The 16,559-nt window shown below is 41.8% G+C and overlaps 1 protein-coding gene across 7 annotated transcripts in view; it reads right to left on the bottom strand.

Annotated features, from left to right (window-relative positions):
- APBB2 (amyloid beta precursor protein binding family B member 2) overlaps window positions 1-16,559 on the bottom strand; it is a 107,348-nt gene that overhangs the window by 30,852 nt on the left and 59,937 nt on the right. For all 7 annotated transcript variants that reach the window (XM_009641253.1, XM_009641254.1, XM_009641255.1 and 4 more), the window contains 2 exons: window positions 15,404-15,550; window positions 10,839-10,966 (listed from right to left, as the gene is read on the bottom strand). In XM_009641253.1, the coding sequence (XP_009639548.1) occupies window positions 10,839-10,966; window positions 15,404-15,550 (275 nt within the window). The remainder of the gene's footprint in view (window positions 1-10,838; window positions 10,967-15,403; window positions 15,551-16,559) is intronic.

Genomic DNA, 16,559 nt, shown 5'->3' with positions numbered 1-16,559 from the left:
CTAGGGGCAATGGGTGCAAACTGAGACATAAGAGGTTTCAGTTGAATATGAGGAAAAACTTCTTTACTCTGAGGGTGACAGAGCACTGGAACAGGCTGCCCAGGGAGGTTGTGGAGTCTCCTTCTCTGGACATATTCAAGGCCCGCCTGGATGAAGTCCTGTGTAGAATGCTCTAGGAGAGCCTGCTTTAGCAGGGGGGTTGGACTAGATGATCTCCCGAGGTCCCTTCCAACCCTTACGATTCTGTGATTCTGTGAAGTTTAAACCACCTTTGACCATCACTTAAGATCAAAGCTTCTAACTGGATGTTGAAAACAAGGAGGGCTGCGCAGAGCCTGGAAGCGGGATGTTTTCTACTCACAGCTACGGAGCTGGAGAGCAGCTGCTTTTTGCATCACTTGCATCACTGTTTTGCCACAGAGTTAAAGAAGCAGTTAAATATAGGAATTCAGCCTGGATGTAGCATCTGCTTGATTAATATACACGCTTTGACCCCCGCCTGCCGAATTTGGTTGACAGGCTCCCCCCAGCAACAACTGCTACCACAAACCATGTGAAAAAAATTTCCAGTGCGAACACTTTACTGAGGCCCATTTCCCACTGCCAGCCAGCGTTGTGAGCTTGCAGCCAAATCACTAGGCAGGAGGAGGGGCTTTTTTACTGCACTTGACCTACAGGCTGCAAAAGAAATGAGCTTGCAGCAGGTAACAGGTCAAATTTACACTGACAAAAAGATCACAAGCAGCCAGCCCTGGAAAGGTGAAAACTGCCCAGGAGAGCTCTCAGCTGACGCAGATCCAACATATTCAACTCCTGCACTGCCACAAATGCTGAATTCAAGGCAGTGGGGGTGTTTGGGGCATGCCTCGTGTATAAATACGTGTTATTCCAGGCTCTCCCAGCTATCACGTGCTGCCTACTCTCATGGGTCCCCAGCTGGGTTATATGTCCCCAAGCTGCTGTGTTCCTCACTGTAGATAAGGTTCAGCCAAGCTCATAATCAGGGAGTGGATATTTAACCGTAAAGAATCTGGGCAGATCTCCATGCAGTTGGCAGTGATGATGTGCCCAACTCTCTGATTAAACTGCTGTCAAAGCCTAATTCTCTTATGAAAATTTATTCCATAGGTGGCTCCCTCTATATGCAGTCCCTACTGTTGACATATCATCCGAGAGATGTGTAACTAAGTCTAACCTTGGTACTGCTGAAAATGGTGTGAAGGGCAGGCGGCTTCAATCGACTCCAACTGGTTTGGGAAGGAGGATGCTATTTTTTGTTAGCATAGCCTCCACTGAGAGGAAGCAACAGACTGCGTATGCGCCTAAGTGCATGACCACGCAAAGTCAATAAGGTACACCTGGAGTACCGTTCCAGTTCTGGGCTCCCCAGTTCAAGAAAGATGAGGAACTCCTAGAAAGAGTCCAGAGGAGAGCAACCAGGATGATAAAGGGACTGGAGCACCTCCCCTACGAGGAAAGGCTGAGAGAGTTGGGCTTGTTCAGCCTGAAGAAGAGAAGACTGAGAGGGGACCTTATCAACACATACAAATATCTTAAGGGCGGAAGTCATGAGGATGGAAGCAGTCTGTTTGCAGTGGTGTCCTGCGACAGGACTAGGGGCAATGGGTGCAAACTGAAACATAAGAGGTTTCAGTTGAATATGAGGAAAAACTTCTTTACTCTAAGGGTGACAGAGCACTGGAACAGGCTGCCCAGGGAGGTTGTGGAGTCTCCTTCTCTGGACATATTCAAGGCCCGCCTGGATGAAGTCCTGTGTAGAATGCTCTAGGAGAGCCTGCTTTAGCAGGGGGGTTGGACTAGATGATCTCCCGAGGTCCCTTCCAACCCTTATGATTCTGTGATTCTGTGAAGTTTAAACCACCTTTGACCATCACTTAAGATCAAAGCTTCTAACTGGATGTTGAAAACAAGGAGGGCTGCGCAGAGCCTGGAAGCGGGATGTTTTCTACTCACAGCTACGGAGCTGGAGAGCAGCTGCTTTTTGCATCACTTGCATCACTGTTTTGCCACAGAGTTAAAGAAGCAGTTAAATATAGGAATTCAGCCTGGATGTAGCATCTGCTTGATTAATATACAGTGCAAAGAATAACAGAAGAAAGCATCAGATTTCCACCCCAAACTGGCAGTCAGTAGCTCTCCTGAGCCACAGACACTTTCACAGGCGGTTCAGGCTATTCTCGAGGGACCTGCGCGATAGCCACTGAAGTTCATGCCTTAGTTGTATCCTCAAGCATTTGAGTGTAATAGCTGGAATCATACGGAACGTGTGGAGATTTTCTAGCACAAAGCTGTAGAAACACTTGAAGCCAGAGTCTCAGTCAATATGCCATCTTTTTTATTAATTGAGACAACCTGACTACATCGCAGTGGTTATTCGTAGTCCAGGTTTAGACGAACCATTTGTCTTAACTGAAAGCTTTACAGCTGAACAATCCCAAGTGCCATTTAAAAAGTCTGCCTCCCAGAAGAAACACGAGATACAATTTCCAAATTATATGCAGTATTTTCCAGTATTTCCTGAAAACAAATATAGAATGGTAAAGACATTCTACAATAAAATACATAAACAGCGTTCTGTTTAAGGTGATTAATTGTTTGTTGCCATGCTCAAGCCACTAGCACAGCAAGCAGCACGTTTTAAATGGTTGTCTGCTTGTTTTTCCTAATACGAAGGGTAGCCTCCCTCCTGCTATTTTTCCCACTTCTTTACAAGCAAATGCCACAGCACTACCCTGAGCTCTTCTTCAGGGGCTTCTCTGTTCCTCTCCCCTGCCCTGAAATCCTTACGATTCTCCCCTTCTGTGTTTGTACCAATTTCCTTGCTCCGTGAGACTTCTCTGCACTTGTGCTAATCTACCAGCCTATTCTGCTGCTACTACGCTTCTCAGTTTCTGTTTCTGCATTTAAGCTTCTCAAAGGTTACCAAATATCTATAACTCCTTGGCGAAAATTCTCCCTAAGCATATCCTTTTTTCTCAGCTGCACTCAAAGGGTGAATCCATCTTTTGTAAGCACCTGAGCTGCTCACAAGACTCATCTGTAGAACAGAAAACCCCCCCACTTTCACATGTAATCATTCTTCATCTCATTAGTGGCATTAGGCAGAAAGGATAGAGTGATGTTGCCCTGACACAATTGAAGCTGCTATTGACACAAAACCATCCATTGGTGCAAAACTCTGGATGCTTATTTCAAGTTAATATGGGCCTATTTCAATGCATGTTCAGTCTACCATGTCTTTCATGTTTAAATCCCAAAACTCAAATAAACCAGTTTCATTAATCAAAGTAAAAATGCACACATACAGCTTTTTGCACCCACTTAACTATATTTCTTTGAAAATACATTAATGCTGTAAGCTTGACTGGATTTCCTCTTTCACAGCTGTATTGTTTCATTACCCTTTCCTAGAACACGCTGCACTTGCAAACAGTAATGTCAGGCCTTATGGATATAAATGGGAAGTTATTTATAAATAATCACCTAAACTATTTCTTAGTGAGCGGGGAAAATGCTATCAAAACACACAGAAAAGGATATTCAGATGCAGCTGGCTTAGGGAAAAGGATAAAGCAAAAGATTACTCTAAAAAACCAACTAAATGTGGGTCAGAAAATCCAGTAAAATCCTTCTCCTCCAGTATAATCCCTCACCTATGCCCCATTTACGTGATTCCTCACAGTATGTTTTGCCCTTATTCCAAGGTTATGGGGACTGAGGGGAATAGGCAATATTGATTAATGGTGTCTCTGAGTTTGAGGAGCTCAGCTGGAATTACACATTCTTTGAAGGGTGTTATCTTTTCAGAAGAGCAGGTGCAAACACCATCTCAGCTTTAATTTACTTTATTTTCTGCTTTTTTGGACCACATCTCTCTAATGCAGAAAAGAAAGTTTATTATTCATTATCTCATACAGCTTGATAAGCTCCTCTCACCGAATCGGAGAAAGACTCAATCTCACAAGCACATTCAATCGTCACCTTGAAGGGAAGGCAAACCCAGAAGACCATAAACACCTCCCAGAACAACACAGCTATCAGCTACGCAGCATCACTGAAGCCTGACATTGTGTTCTCAACATTTGTACACAGAATATTTTCTGAAAGGGGGAACAATAAATTACAGATACAACAGGATACCCCAACCACACTAAACTTGTATTTATTGTTTGTTCTTCTCTTAGCTTTTAATTGTCTATTTAAGGCCAGGTATCCCTCCTAAAAATCTCATGTCCATATAATAGACATGCACTGGAGCTCAAGCCAGGTAATAGATGTAAATACACAGTCTCAGCTAGGAAATATGGATCATAACCCCCCCATGACACAGGCACCTGACCTGCAGCACAGCTTCCACATTCCCCACTCACCTGTCTTCCGTCCTCCAGCAAGCCAGTTCTTGCTCAGACACATCCCTACCCCTCTCAGCTTGAAACACACACAAAACTAAAAAGAAAACAGTTAACCTGCAGTAGCACTGTTGTTCAAGCAAAAACTTCCAATTCTGCATGTCTAGAGAAAGGTTCCTAAATCTGTATTTCACAAAATCACAAGGGTTGGAAAGGACCTCAGGAGATCATCTAGTCCAACCCTCCCGCTGAAGCAGGCTCACCCAGAGCAGGTTGCACAGGACTTCATCCAGGTGGGCTTTGAATATCTCCAGAGAAGGAGACACCACACCCCTCCTGGGCAGCCTGTTCCAGTGCTCTGTCACCCTCAAAGTAAAGAAGTTCTGCATATTCAACTGAAACCTCTAATGTTTCAGTTTGTGACTATTGCCCCATGTCTTGTCGCTGGGCACCACTGAGAAGAGTCTGGCTCTGTCCTCATGACATCCACCCTTAAGATATTTGTATGAGTTGATGAGATCCCCTCACCAGGTTCCTCTCCGCCCAGCTCTCCAGCCTGTCCAGGTCCCGCTGAATGGCAGCGCAGCCTTCCGGCGTATCAGCCACTCCTCCCAGTTTTGTGTCATCAGCAAACTTGCTGAGGGTACGCTCTCTCTCCCCTCGTCCAGGTCATTGATAAGTTGAACAAGACTGGGCCAAGTACTGAGCCCTGGGGAAGTCCACTAGCTACCGGCCTCCAACTGGACTCTGCACCACCCATCAGAACCCTCTGAGCCCTGACATTCAGCCAGTTCCCAATCCACCTCACTGTCCACTCATCCAACCCACACTTCCTGAGCTTCCCTATGAGAAAGTTCTGGGAGACAGTGTCACAAGCCTTGCTGAAGTCAAGGTAGACAACATCCACTGCTCTCCCCTCATCTACCCAGCCGGTCATGCCATCATAGAAGGCTATCAGATTGATTAGGCATGATTTCCCCTTGGTGAATCCATGATGGGTACTCCTGATCACCTTCTTTTCCTGCACTTGCTTGGAGATGACACCCAGAATGAGTTGTTCCATCACCTTTCCGAGGATGGAGGTAACATTTAGACAATTTAGACATTTGATTTTCAAAAGACACTGAATATATGGAAATCCTGTTGAAGTCAGTGGACAGTGCAGGTGTTAAACACCTCTGAAACCAGGCCATTTTTATTTAGTTGTTCAAACAGCAAGATAGGATACTATTTTTAATTCCCCATATTTTGAGAAATCTGAGCTATCTCTATATGCCATTTCCTCCTCATCTTTACACAGATTGTCCCATTTTCTCACTCTCATCACCCCTACAGTTTTCTCAGCTCTTGCCTTAACAGCTCCTGAGATAACAGAGCTCAGGTAATTTCTGTTTTGTTGGCCTTACAGGATTACGTCCATCTGACTTAAGGTAGCTATCCATTTAGCTGTCTGCCTTCCTTTTCTGAGGTGGCTTAGGCCTCATCTTTGGTGCATGCATCGTCTTACTCTCTTACTCTCTGCCCTTCTCCCCTTTTTGATTCCCAGCTTAATTTCATTCCCTGATATCTCAGCAGCAGAAAAACAGCAGCGGTTCAAAGAAGCAGGGCAATGGACATCCACAGAGATTAAGAGATCCCCACCACCAGCATCTGCCAAAATGGGCATTAGGGCAGAGGAGGGAGCACAACACTTTTACACTGTCTGGTCACGGAGCCTACAATCAGAAAACCCCAATATCTGAGAATCTGCCTCTCCACCACCTAAGACACAAAAGCAACCGCCCTTCGTCCTCAGCCTGCCAGGGAAACACACAAATTATGCAGAGAAAACAAACCTGGGCTATGTGTCGACAAAGCTAGTGGATGAACAAAGACACATGCTACATGTTTTGTCCAACATGCCAGGTGTCCATGCCATCCAGCAACTGGACGCATATTCAGACCCATCACAGCCATCTCCTGAACCCACCTGCAGCCCTCCTGGCCAGCTAACAGCTGAATTTTTCAGCTGGAATATACTGTTGTTGTATGGAGACACCATGACAGAAGGAACCGTGATCTTTTAGGCAATTAAAGTCCCATAGAGGTTGAGGCAGGCTTTGGATTGGTGGAAGAGCAATGAAGATAAAGGAGGATTCAGGGACATGTGCTAATAGAAACTACTATGGAATTGATGGGCGATTACCTTTTCTCTCTTCCTTGTTAGTGAGCTGCTCAGGAAGCAAAGGGCATGCACCAGCAGCTGAGAAGGGGAGACAAAACCCAACCTGAGGAATAATTAATGTACAGTCCTGCAGCTCACAAGTGAAAAGAAAAACCCTTTGACAGCTCCAGTAGGCTAGTATTTTCCTATATGCTTTTAAAGCCCAGGAAAACACATGCCATGGGCTGCTTGTTAAAAAGCAAACACAGCACTGACAATTACTCACCGTATACCCGTGATACCACAAATCCTCCATGTGATAATGACCTTACTGATCTTGAAATCAAACAATTTAAGCAAGTAAAAGGACTTTTCTTATTAACAAATAATATTAAATGAATCATCATGGCTCTGGTTTCAGTACAGCAGGAAAGGAAGACTACAGAGTACAGTGGCTTTTACTGTTAAAAAAACCACAGGATGCCACCTGAGAAACAGTCTGCTGAGAGGATGGACAGATACAGTATGTTTATTTTCCTTTAATGCCCATATACATGTATCAAACATGATAGAGTCTACATATACGTATACACATATATACCTAACCACCAACTTCTCTTGTGGGAACCTGCTTTTGTTCATGATTTTACCAAGGCACCCCGGCCTTTCATAAGGTCAAACATCTTTTACTGACTGATTAACTAAAACCAAGGGATGCTACCTTTCAAAACACAAAATCGACACACAGCCTAAGTCAACAAAACGATAAAGCCTCTGCTTATCACAGAACTGTTTTAAATAAAGTAACTTTAGACATCAGGATAATAGTGTAATGTATGGAGAGAGTGATTGTAGCTTGTAGCCTCCTGGAAGACATTTCTGCCTGAGGTGAGTTAGACACATCCTCAGATTAAACTTTCATCAGCAGATCTCTGTATTTCATCAATCTTTCATTACGGCATAGCTTAGAAAATCATCTGGTCAGGTGCCACTAAAAAAAAAACTTTTAATTTCCAAAGCAAAACCTATCAAAATAAAGTACTACAAGCAAAATATAGTTAAAAAGGAGAGCCTGCAGATGATGTTATGCAGATCGTTATTGTTATAACTCAAAAGAGAGGAAAATACACATTTCTACAATATCTTAAAATCTAACCACTGCCTTTCACAATAAACCCAATATACTTTGTTATACAGGCTCTTAGACCAGAAGGTGTAGCTAATTAACAACATTCATGTGCAACAACTCCTGGAAGAGCTTCACCCCGGAAACCAGGATTTTGTTAAGTTCCTGGACAATTAATCTACCAAAGCAGCAATGCGTTCCCCTCACTTTTCTCTGATGATAGCAAACTCATAATGAAGGAAAGTCGCTTTTGCAATCAGTGAATGGCTCTGGTGTTTCTCACCTCAGGACCAATAGGTAATTTTACCAGGATAAGCCCAAGGACTGCATGTTAATGCATACATGAAAAGAGATACGGTACGATTTCCAGCTCAACAATACGATTTTCTCAGCTCAGGTTCTCTTGGCACCAAATGCTTTTTTCTTGTGTTTTAGTGCTTCTTCAGCAAATTCTACATCATATATGCCACCCTTCAAAGCATGCTTCCTATACTGAACCTTTCTATGCTCAAAACACATTGTACATCTGACTGCTCAGTCATCTGTTCTTTCTATCTGTCTTCTGGATTTTCTACCTGCTCTTTAACATCACATCCAGTCTGACTTAACTTACAAATAATGGCTACACTGTTTTACCTACAATCTTATTTTTTAAAATGGGTCAATAAACAAATTAAATTTCAAAAAGAATGGGCTCCAGTCCTGAAAGCCATACCGGACACGAGATTTCTGTAGAAGCATCTATCAAAATTCTTACGAAGGGCTAAGAATAGGAAAGCTCTGAAATCAAACTTAAGGTAAAAAACCCAGATTCCAGTAAAAGCGGCTAAAACACTACTGTGCCAGAAAATGAAATATTAAGGCTGGTTTTGATTGTGTGTTTATATATTAAACCTTCAATAAATTATTTCTTGCTGTTGTTTACAACAACCAATCAAGAAAAGTCATCTTCTCTAGAAACAAGAAACGTTCCATTTCAACACAGAAAGGCCAACTCCTTCTTCCGATAGTAGAAGCAAGAGAAGAAGATTAGTTTATTTGCTCTACTAGGTTCTCTGTTTTGTCAACATCACAAATAATATATCTTTTCAGGCAAAGAGTAGAGGAAACTTCTGCCTTTAATGACAAAGAGGGACATCACTGGGGTTTTTTTTGTTTTTAAACTTTGATGTGTACTTCACCCATATACTCCATAACTACAATATTTTTCTCAATAGAGACATGAGTTTCTGCATCAGTGTCAACAGAACTGGAATTCATCCTTGGTCCCCAGGTACGGCACGAAACTGGGCAGGAATGGGATCAGAGATGCTATTGCCTGTGCCTCGTACATAGCTTTTGGTAAATGTTGTGGGATACCATGGCAAACCAGGACAGATAGAATGACCTGAGCACACATAACCTTTCCCACCAACTCCTGTCCTACTGATGGGGCTTATATTCATCTAGAAGAGTGTGCTATTGCCTCGCATCCCTGGATAGGTTTCACCAAAAGCTTATGACATTCTTGGTGCCACATGATTGCAAAAGGCATATTTCTCTTAAACGTCCCCTTTCCACATCCATGTTTCTACGACCAGTTCTGTCTTTAGGAGAAGGATGTACCCAGTCTGGAGAAATGTGACTCTTTATCTTATTTTATAAACAACATAATGGAATGATTTTATTTTCCAAAGAAATGTAAATATTTGAAAAAAGAACTGTAAATGCTTCAAAAAAAAATTAATGAAAAGCTGCTGGCTTCCTTTACTCTGTAAAGCTGTATCACTTTTAGGCGCCCCTTAAGATGCTCTATTTATTTCCTGACCAAAGCAAGCTACTACGAAATCTGACTTGAAGGGAAATGTGCAATGCACTCATTTTCTGAGGCAAACAAAGCACTGTAATGGTTTATTCATAAGAAGTTAAAACCTCTTTACTTCCCACCATTTCAAACTGGATTTTCCCCTTTTAGAGCTCTCAAAAATCTGCACCAATGGAAGTGAAAAACAGTAAAAAACCCCCCAAAACTCAACCATCAGTCATTTATAGAACTAAAACATTTAGAAAGATGGAATTGGGTCACAGAAACACTCATTACCTTTCCTTTTGGAAATTTAGCCAGAGATAATCAGAAACTTTGAGGGGGGGCTGGAGGGTATATTAAAGAAGTTTCACAAAATCTTTTACTGGGAAAGATTTTTCAGGTCCAAAATGACATTTCTTGTCAAAGCCAGAGACAAAAATACCCCGCATGTACTATTGCAAATATCTCAATAATCCAACATGGAGACAAAAAGCAGCAGTTTGCGAGCATGACTCAATCCTTACTACCCATGTGTCAGGATGGGCACTGCCCGAAGATCCTGGAATTAATCAATGTGAATGGAAACGTTTTTGATAGATCAAAATGCTCAATGGGACAGGGAGGCAGCTCGCTGTCCCACTCTGAGTAAGTCACCTTCACAATCCTGCTCCCACAGCAATGTTACGTGATAAAGGATGCTACCAAAAGAAGACCAGATAGGAAGGAAAGCTAAGGAAAGACTGCCTCCAGGGCAGGAAGGCCTTCAGCATGCACTCGTGGTTGCTCCCTACGGCGAGGAAGAACTTCAGCTCACAGGCAGACAGGTTTCAGGGTCAAACCTGTTTTCTGCAACACCCTCAGAACTTTTCTTGCATCAAGATCTTTAAGTAATAATAATGGCTTAAAACCGTTATTTTTCCCTCAATCCAACTTTTTACACCATCAAATCAAATATCCCAAGAAAGTAGAAACACACACATACAGTCAGAGTGTAAACAGTGCATTTAACTTGGACCAGCAGGAAGACATGCTTTCATGTAGCCAGGAGAAGCACACTACGGGACATACTTGAAAGCATGGGTTTATATTAAAAAGTATTTTATATATATATCTCTCTGAAACAAAATAACATTGTGTGTGCAGTTTTATGCACCTGGCTGAGTTAATCTGAAAGGTTTGCTCAATACAGGTTTAGCAAAACAGCATATAAGTGATAAATGATGAAAAGCAGAGATTTTAAACAGTAACATCAGCAAGAAAAAGAATTTACCTATCCTCTCATAGCCCCTCGGACACAATTACTCAATCAAATGAATAGGTTTGATACCTAACTTGCTCCGAGTCTTTGTGTACTCCTTATCAGCAGACAGAAACAGCACCAAGTCAAGAGGGATAAGGAGGGCAAAGACTCACCGGCCGTTGTCACGTCCCACTCCCCACACTCGGATGCTCACAATGGGCTGTGAGTGAAGAACTGTGCGGTCCATGGGGTCAATCAGGTTCAGCATGTCATTTTCCAGTATAAGGTACATGTCCTTGCCCTGCAACTCCAGACAAAGTACAGTTACACAGTACATCCCCCTCTCAAACTGACTAGGATCAAGATGTTTTATGCCTATGCTGTTTAGACTTGCATCCTCTTAATTTACTCAAAGTTTTGTGTTATTCCAAGAGCAATTGAAAACAAGTTCATTTACTTCTGGTGCGAATAAGATCTAAGATAGTATCTTGCTACTACTATATTTTTAAACAATCCCAATCACAAAAATCTTCGATGTCTTTTAAATTCAACTGTTTGACTCATTCACCCCAAGCAACTGAGTTACTCAACTAATTATGTGTTTATCCTTTCTCCAGTAAATTCTTCCAAATATATGAGAAGTCAAGAACTGACTTAATAGCAAAAGCTTACATCAAAACCTGTGCTCTTAAGGCAGAGCTCCTTTCTTCAAACAATGTGCTTTGTTTCCATAAACTTTAACCAACGGGTCATGGGAACAGACAGCAATTTGTACATGTCAGAGGATTCACAGGATACTCTTTGAAGAAAGATTAATTAAAGTGGAAAACCTAGCATTAAGACATGAATGTGAATTCTGCTGGTGATGGCAGAATCCTGCAGCCAGGATTTCTCCCTAATTCTTCTGGCATGTAAGAACAAGGAGAATGCTTTTTTTCCCCTTAGAGGAAACAAATTTAGAGGCAATTTTCCTTTTGATGCTAATTCACAAATACTAATCTTCCTCCTATGGCTAGCATTTGCAAAAGGTCTGCTGTCTGATCTATCACATCTAATGCCTATCTGAGGCTGTACACCTACTCTGCAGACCACGAGAACCCACGGAAATGATCCTGGACCTATTGCTGAGAGGTAAGACAAGCTCCTGCTGATAAGAAGAAGAAGAAGGTGAGAGCTATCAGCTAAATATAGAGCAATTTGTTTCCTCTCTATTGTGCCAGAATCTATAAATGAACAGAAAGAATGGAAGGGGTCTGACTTCCTACTGACAAATGTTTCAAAAACGGCCTTTGTCTTCACCTCGGTGACACAGAAACCCTCTTCCCGCTCAGTTAAAATGGCTCATCAAGTCTTAATGACATCTAATTTTGTGTCTGTGTAAGACACACGTTCATGTCACCCTGGGAGGGCCTGCTTCCAGGGTTTCTAGGCTAGGCAACAAGGGGCAGGCACTCCCGACGATCTTTCCCACCCCGAGATCTCCTAACAGGGACTGAAAGGGGAGCTGTGACACAGAGCTGGTAGCGCCAGAGCCAAGAGGGGTGTAGGAGAGGAAGGGGACATGGGCTGGTATATGCGATGCCCAACACAAGAATATTTTGCCTGATGGAAACAGTACAGCCGTGGCCCAGATGCAAGGCTGGATATATAGGCTGCTCCTATGAAGCAGAAACAATGTAGCTGTGACAACCACGCACGTACATGGGGTGAATCAGAAGCATTGAACTGCTTGTGGCATGCAGAAAAAGAAACACGGGAAATACACCACAGAAGCCAGGATGGCACCAGGCAGACCAGGATGATGAAGGAAACCAAACAGAAAACAGAATCATCACAAAAAAAAGGGGCAAGAAATTTGCTTGGAGATCAGAAGCAGTAAACAGATGCGTGAAGAATATTACCAAGTGTCACAAAGATTGCTTTTTGGACCCATTTTCTACTTTATATTTGTTCCAGAAGAAAATTATTACAAGAAGGTAAAATCTGTTCATCATGCAAAATACACTGGGATTAGGGTAATAAAACTGTATCTAAATTAGCTGGAAAAGATTGGAGAATGTGCAGATAAGCAACATAAGTCACAGAAAATTATCCTCGCAATGCTCAAGGGATAGCTTGGCCGCAGCCAAAAGCAATATGTTTTGCTAAGTCTTGTTGCCTTATTATACAAAAGCTATTTTAGAAATGAAAACACTGCATAGGGCAAGAAGGAATAATTTAGATGGACTGGGAACTTGAACATAGGCCACAATGTCTCAGACTGCTGAAGAGCTGCAGAGACCCGCAGAGATGGTCCAAGGTGAGGGAGGCTGTTATGGGAAGAGCCACACAGGGAAGGTGAATGAAGGATCCCAGCAGTCTTTCAGGGAAGCTTTATATACTTTGGTATATAGGTCAATGGCAACAATGTATCTTTTTCATGTACATTATTTTGTTTGTTATTCTGTACAGGAATATAACACATGGCAAAGTAGCAACACAAACAGATGAGATGCATTATTCTTCTTTGTTTTTACAGAACCGTGGAAGTTAGAGATTTACAGGGAATTGCTTTTGGAGGGCGGCGGAGGGCATGAAATCCCACAACAAAGCCAGTGACGAAGCTTCTGCAGGGCCAGGATTTTACCCAAGGTGTGGGGTTTTTTTGTCTTTTGTTTTGTGTTTTTAAATCATGAAAATTTGGGGATGGTCCTAGTCCCATTTTCACTTTCATTACATTCTAGCTAAAAATAAATCTTTAGGCAATCTTAAAACCTCTATCTGCTGTCATCAGTTTGAGCTCCATAATAGATTTCTCCACCTGATACGTCAGTGATGAGCACACTTTTTCAGATCCCTCTCTAAAACGTGCCTCTTCCAATCACTCTTGAAGCATTACGCTGCCAGCAGACAAATGTGGCTGTAATGATTTCTTTTAAAATCAAGAACCTAGTTTTTACTTCAGGGGCCACCTATTCAAGCACAGTGTCTCTCTTGTTTTGGCAGGCTGATTTTTTTAAATTTTTTTATTAAGCATTCTTAATTAAAACTTCCATTCAAGAGGACCAAAACTTTTCACCAGTTTGGCTTGAAAACCTGCAAGGGTTTCCAACAAAGAACAATGGGACTGACAGAGAGAAATACAGAAAAATGTGAACATTAACTCTTAAATCAGAATAAAGCACATGGTTTCAAAGTGAATCATGTATTTCAAGTTGATCAAAGTTCTTTCGTGTGAAAGACACATTACACACATGTAAAGAGAGTGGGGTTTTTTTTCCCTCCTGGGGTCAGCAGTAAGTCCAAAGTCCACGACTGACACATCTCTAATTACTTGTCTAGCTATATCAACTAAATAAAACTGTTCCCAGAAGTAAGAAAAAGGGAGACCAATGTTATCTTGTTCATTTATGTGTACAACATACATTTCTAATATAGAAAAACCCTTCTGAAATTACTTTAAATAGATAGGGCACTCTAAATATGTCCCTTGGAACATCACTTCCATTTTTAAACAGGCACTTTCTCCCAGTTGCTCCTCTGAAGCGTCTCTGCGTTGTTGTGGTCATAGCCAGGACACTGGACTCAAGCCTTAGACAGAAACCGTAATTTTGGAGACTGGAGGATATTTTTCCTAAATTTTTTACTGAAATAGAGAAGTCTTTCTTTTAATTCCTCTTGTTTGGCAATGCCGTTTCTCTTACATCACACAAGTGAAGGTTACAGCATTCACCCTTCCATCACTTTTGCACTCAGATCTTGTGTAGTAAATCCACACCAGTGTAACCCTCTTGAAAACATGTCAGGAGAGAGGTAGAGAATAAGGTTTGGCTGAAGTTTAAGTTGTTCCATGAACAACCAAGTAACAAAGATGTTTTTCTATGGGCTTGTCTCCTATGTCCTCTGTACATCCCACCACTATAACCCCACCCTTTCCTTTCTTCTTGTTTCACTTACTGATCCCTCCACGACTTCCACTCCTTCATCTGTCCCCAGCGCACCCTTTTCCAAACCACAATACCTCTAGCTTCCTTCATGCTTCCCCCTGAGCTCCCACAGCATTATCCTGTCTTCACTGCCAATTTGTAAGTAGCACAGAGTTTGCATGGTTCAGTTGATGAAGGTGTACTGACCCATCAGCAAGCAAAAAGAGAAGAGAGCTGGGCTCTCTGTTTTCCCCCTCAATGTGGGGGAATTTGGCATCCTTCAAAACTGGATGACACTGGTGAACAGATTCAAGAGTTATTGGAGAGGAACCAACAGACACACTGATGACATGAAATTAATTTCCTTCTGAAACACTGATAAAATAATAACATTAAAATAAGCCATCTGTCCATCAGTCTCAATCTTCTTACACATTTCGGAAGCATGGGTCACACCTGTCTGGATTTCCTTAAAACTTTTTTGTCACTGGGAGACCTGTGAAAATGCTGTTCCAAAGCACCACTCTCAAATCTCTGGTCACTGATTTCAACAGTTTAGTTTGTGTTTCCCCAACACTTTTTTGCATAGGTGTGTATGAGCACAGATGTAAACATGAAGGTGAGATCTTTGTGGCATCTGCTGTCCTGAGCAGTTTGGAACAAAAACATCAACACTTTCCTTGAACCCTATTATATTTTTTGGCAGCACCAGCTAGGATAGGGAAATCCCTAACACAGAGCATGGATGTATTTGCTTACAGAGTTGTTCTTTCAAGATGTTTTATGGCACAAGAGGGGGTTCTAAGAGGAGGAGAAGTTCACCCCGTTCTTACCTCTCCCCATATGCCAACAGTGTCTCTGATGTCATTTTTACAGTAAGAGAGTTGTCTGATGCAATTGTTCACAGCAACACTGCTTTTTCCAGGAGCCAGATCTTCTTCTGCCATTTCTACCCAGCCCAGAGATCGCACAGCAAAGCACTAAAAAGAAACCAGAAAATATCTGAACATGTATCAGAGCACACAACACAGTGCTGTATCCAGCTATGAAGTCTTGTCATGCAACAGACACCAGTCAGTTAAGGTTAAAGGTCCCTGGCTAGGAGGAGAACAAAATCAAGGCCTTGTAGATGAGCTTATGCTCAAAGATAAATAGATTAAAATACAATTTGAGAATGGCAAAGTGAAAACATTTGAAGGGACAAAGAAGAATACATGATTTACTAGTAAAAGTAGCTGTGAAGGTAACAGTAATGCTTTACAATAAAATACTTTTGCTAATATAAAGAAGGAAACAAAGGAGCAGTAGATAGTTGGACACAAACACAGAGAAATAAAGGAAAAAGTGCAATTATAGCTATAGCAGAACTGAAATTCTATCTAGTATCTAGAGCTCTAATTGAAAAGAAAGAAAATACTATTGGATTACATCTGTTGTGAGATTCACACTCACGGTATATCTCACTGCCTGGTTTTTAACCAGAAAATAGAATTTTTTGTGTATTACAGCAATCATTTCTACAGTAAGTTTAACTAAGGTAGCAAACAATAACAAACTCAAAGCACTAACAAAAAGATAAGCTATCATAAGAAGAAAGCAGGCTTTGTACTAGAAGAAATGAAAAAATGACCTTTAAAATAAAACAATCTAATTATACAGTTTTTTAGCAGAAGGATGTTTAGCCAACCAGAGCACTCAGTTGGTAGAACAAGCCAAGGCGACATTACTTTGCACATATGGCGCTTTTTGCAAACAAAACAAAATGGGAGAAATTGAATGGCATTATCTCTACCCTACATCTACTAGAGCAGGGAATAAAAAAACCCTTTATGTCAATGGGAGTTTGTCTACGAGACCAAGATTTCCTCTGGAGAACATCATGGGTATATCTCATTCTCAAATCGCAATTCACCACCAGAGACGGATGCACAACAGTCTTACTGGTGTATCTCAACAGGCACACCAAACACTTCTGATGGTCCCTAAAGG

This window comes from Egretta garzetta, unplaced genomic scaffold (assembly GCF_000687185.1).
Source record: "Egretta garzetta isolate BGI_Z169 unplaced genomic scaffold, ASM68718v1 scaffold256, whole genome shotgun sequence".
In the NCBI taxonomy this organism is placed as follows: Eukaryota; Metazoa; Chordata; class Aves; order Pelecaniformes; family Ardeidae; genus Egretta; species Egretta garzetta.
This window is presented reverse-complemented; position numbering and strand designations above follow the sequence as displayed.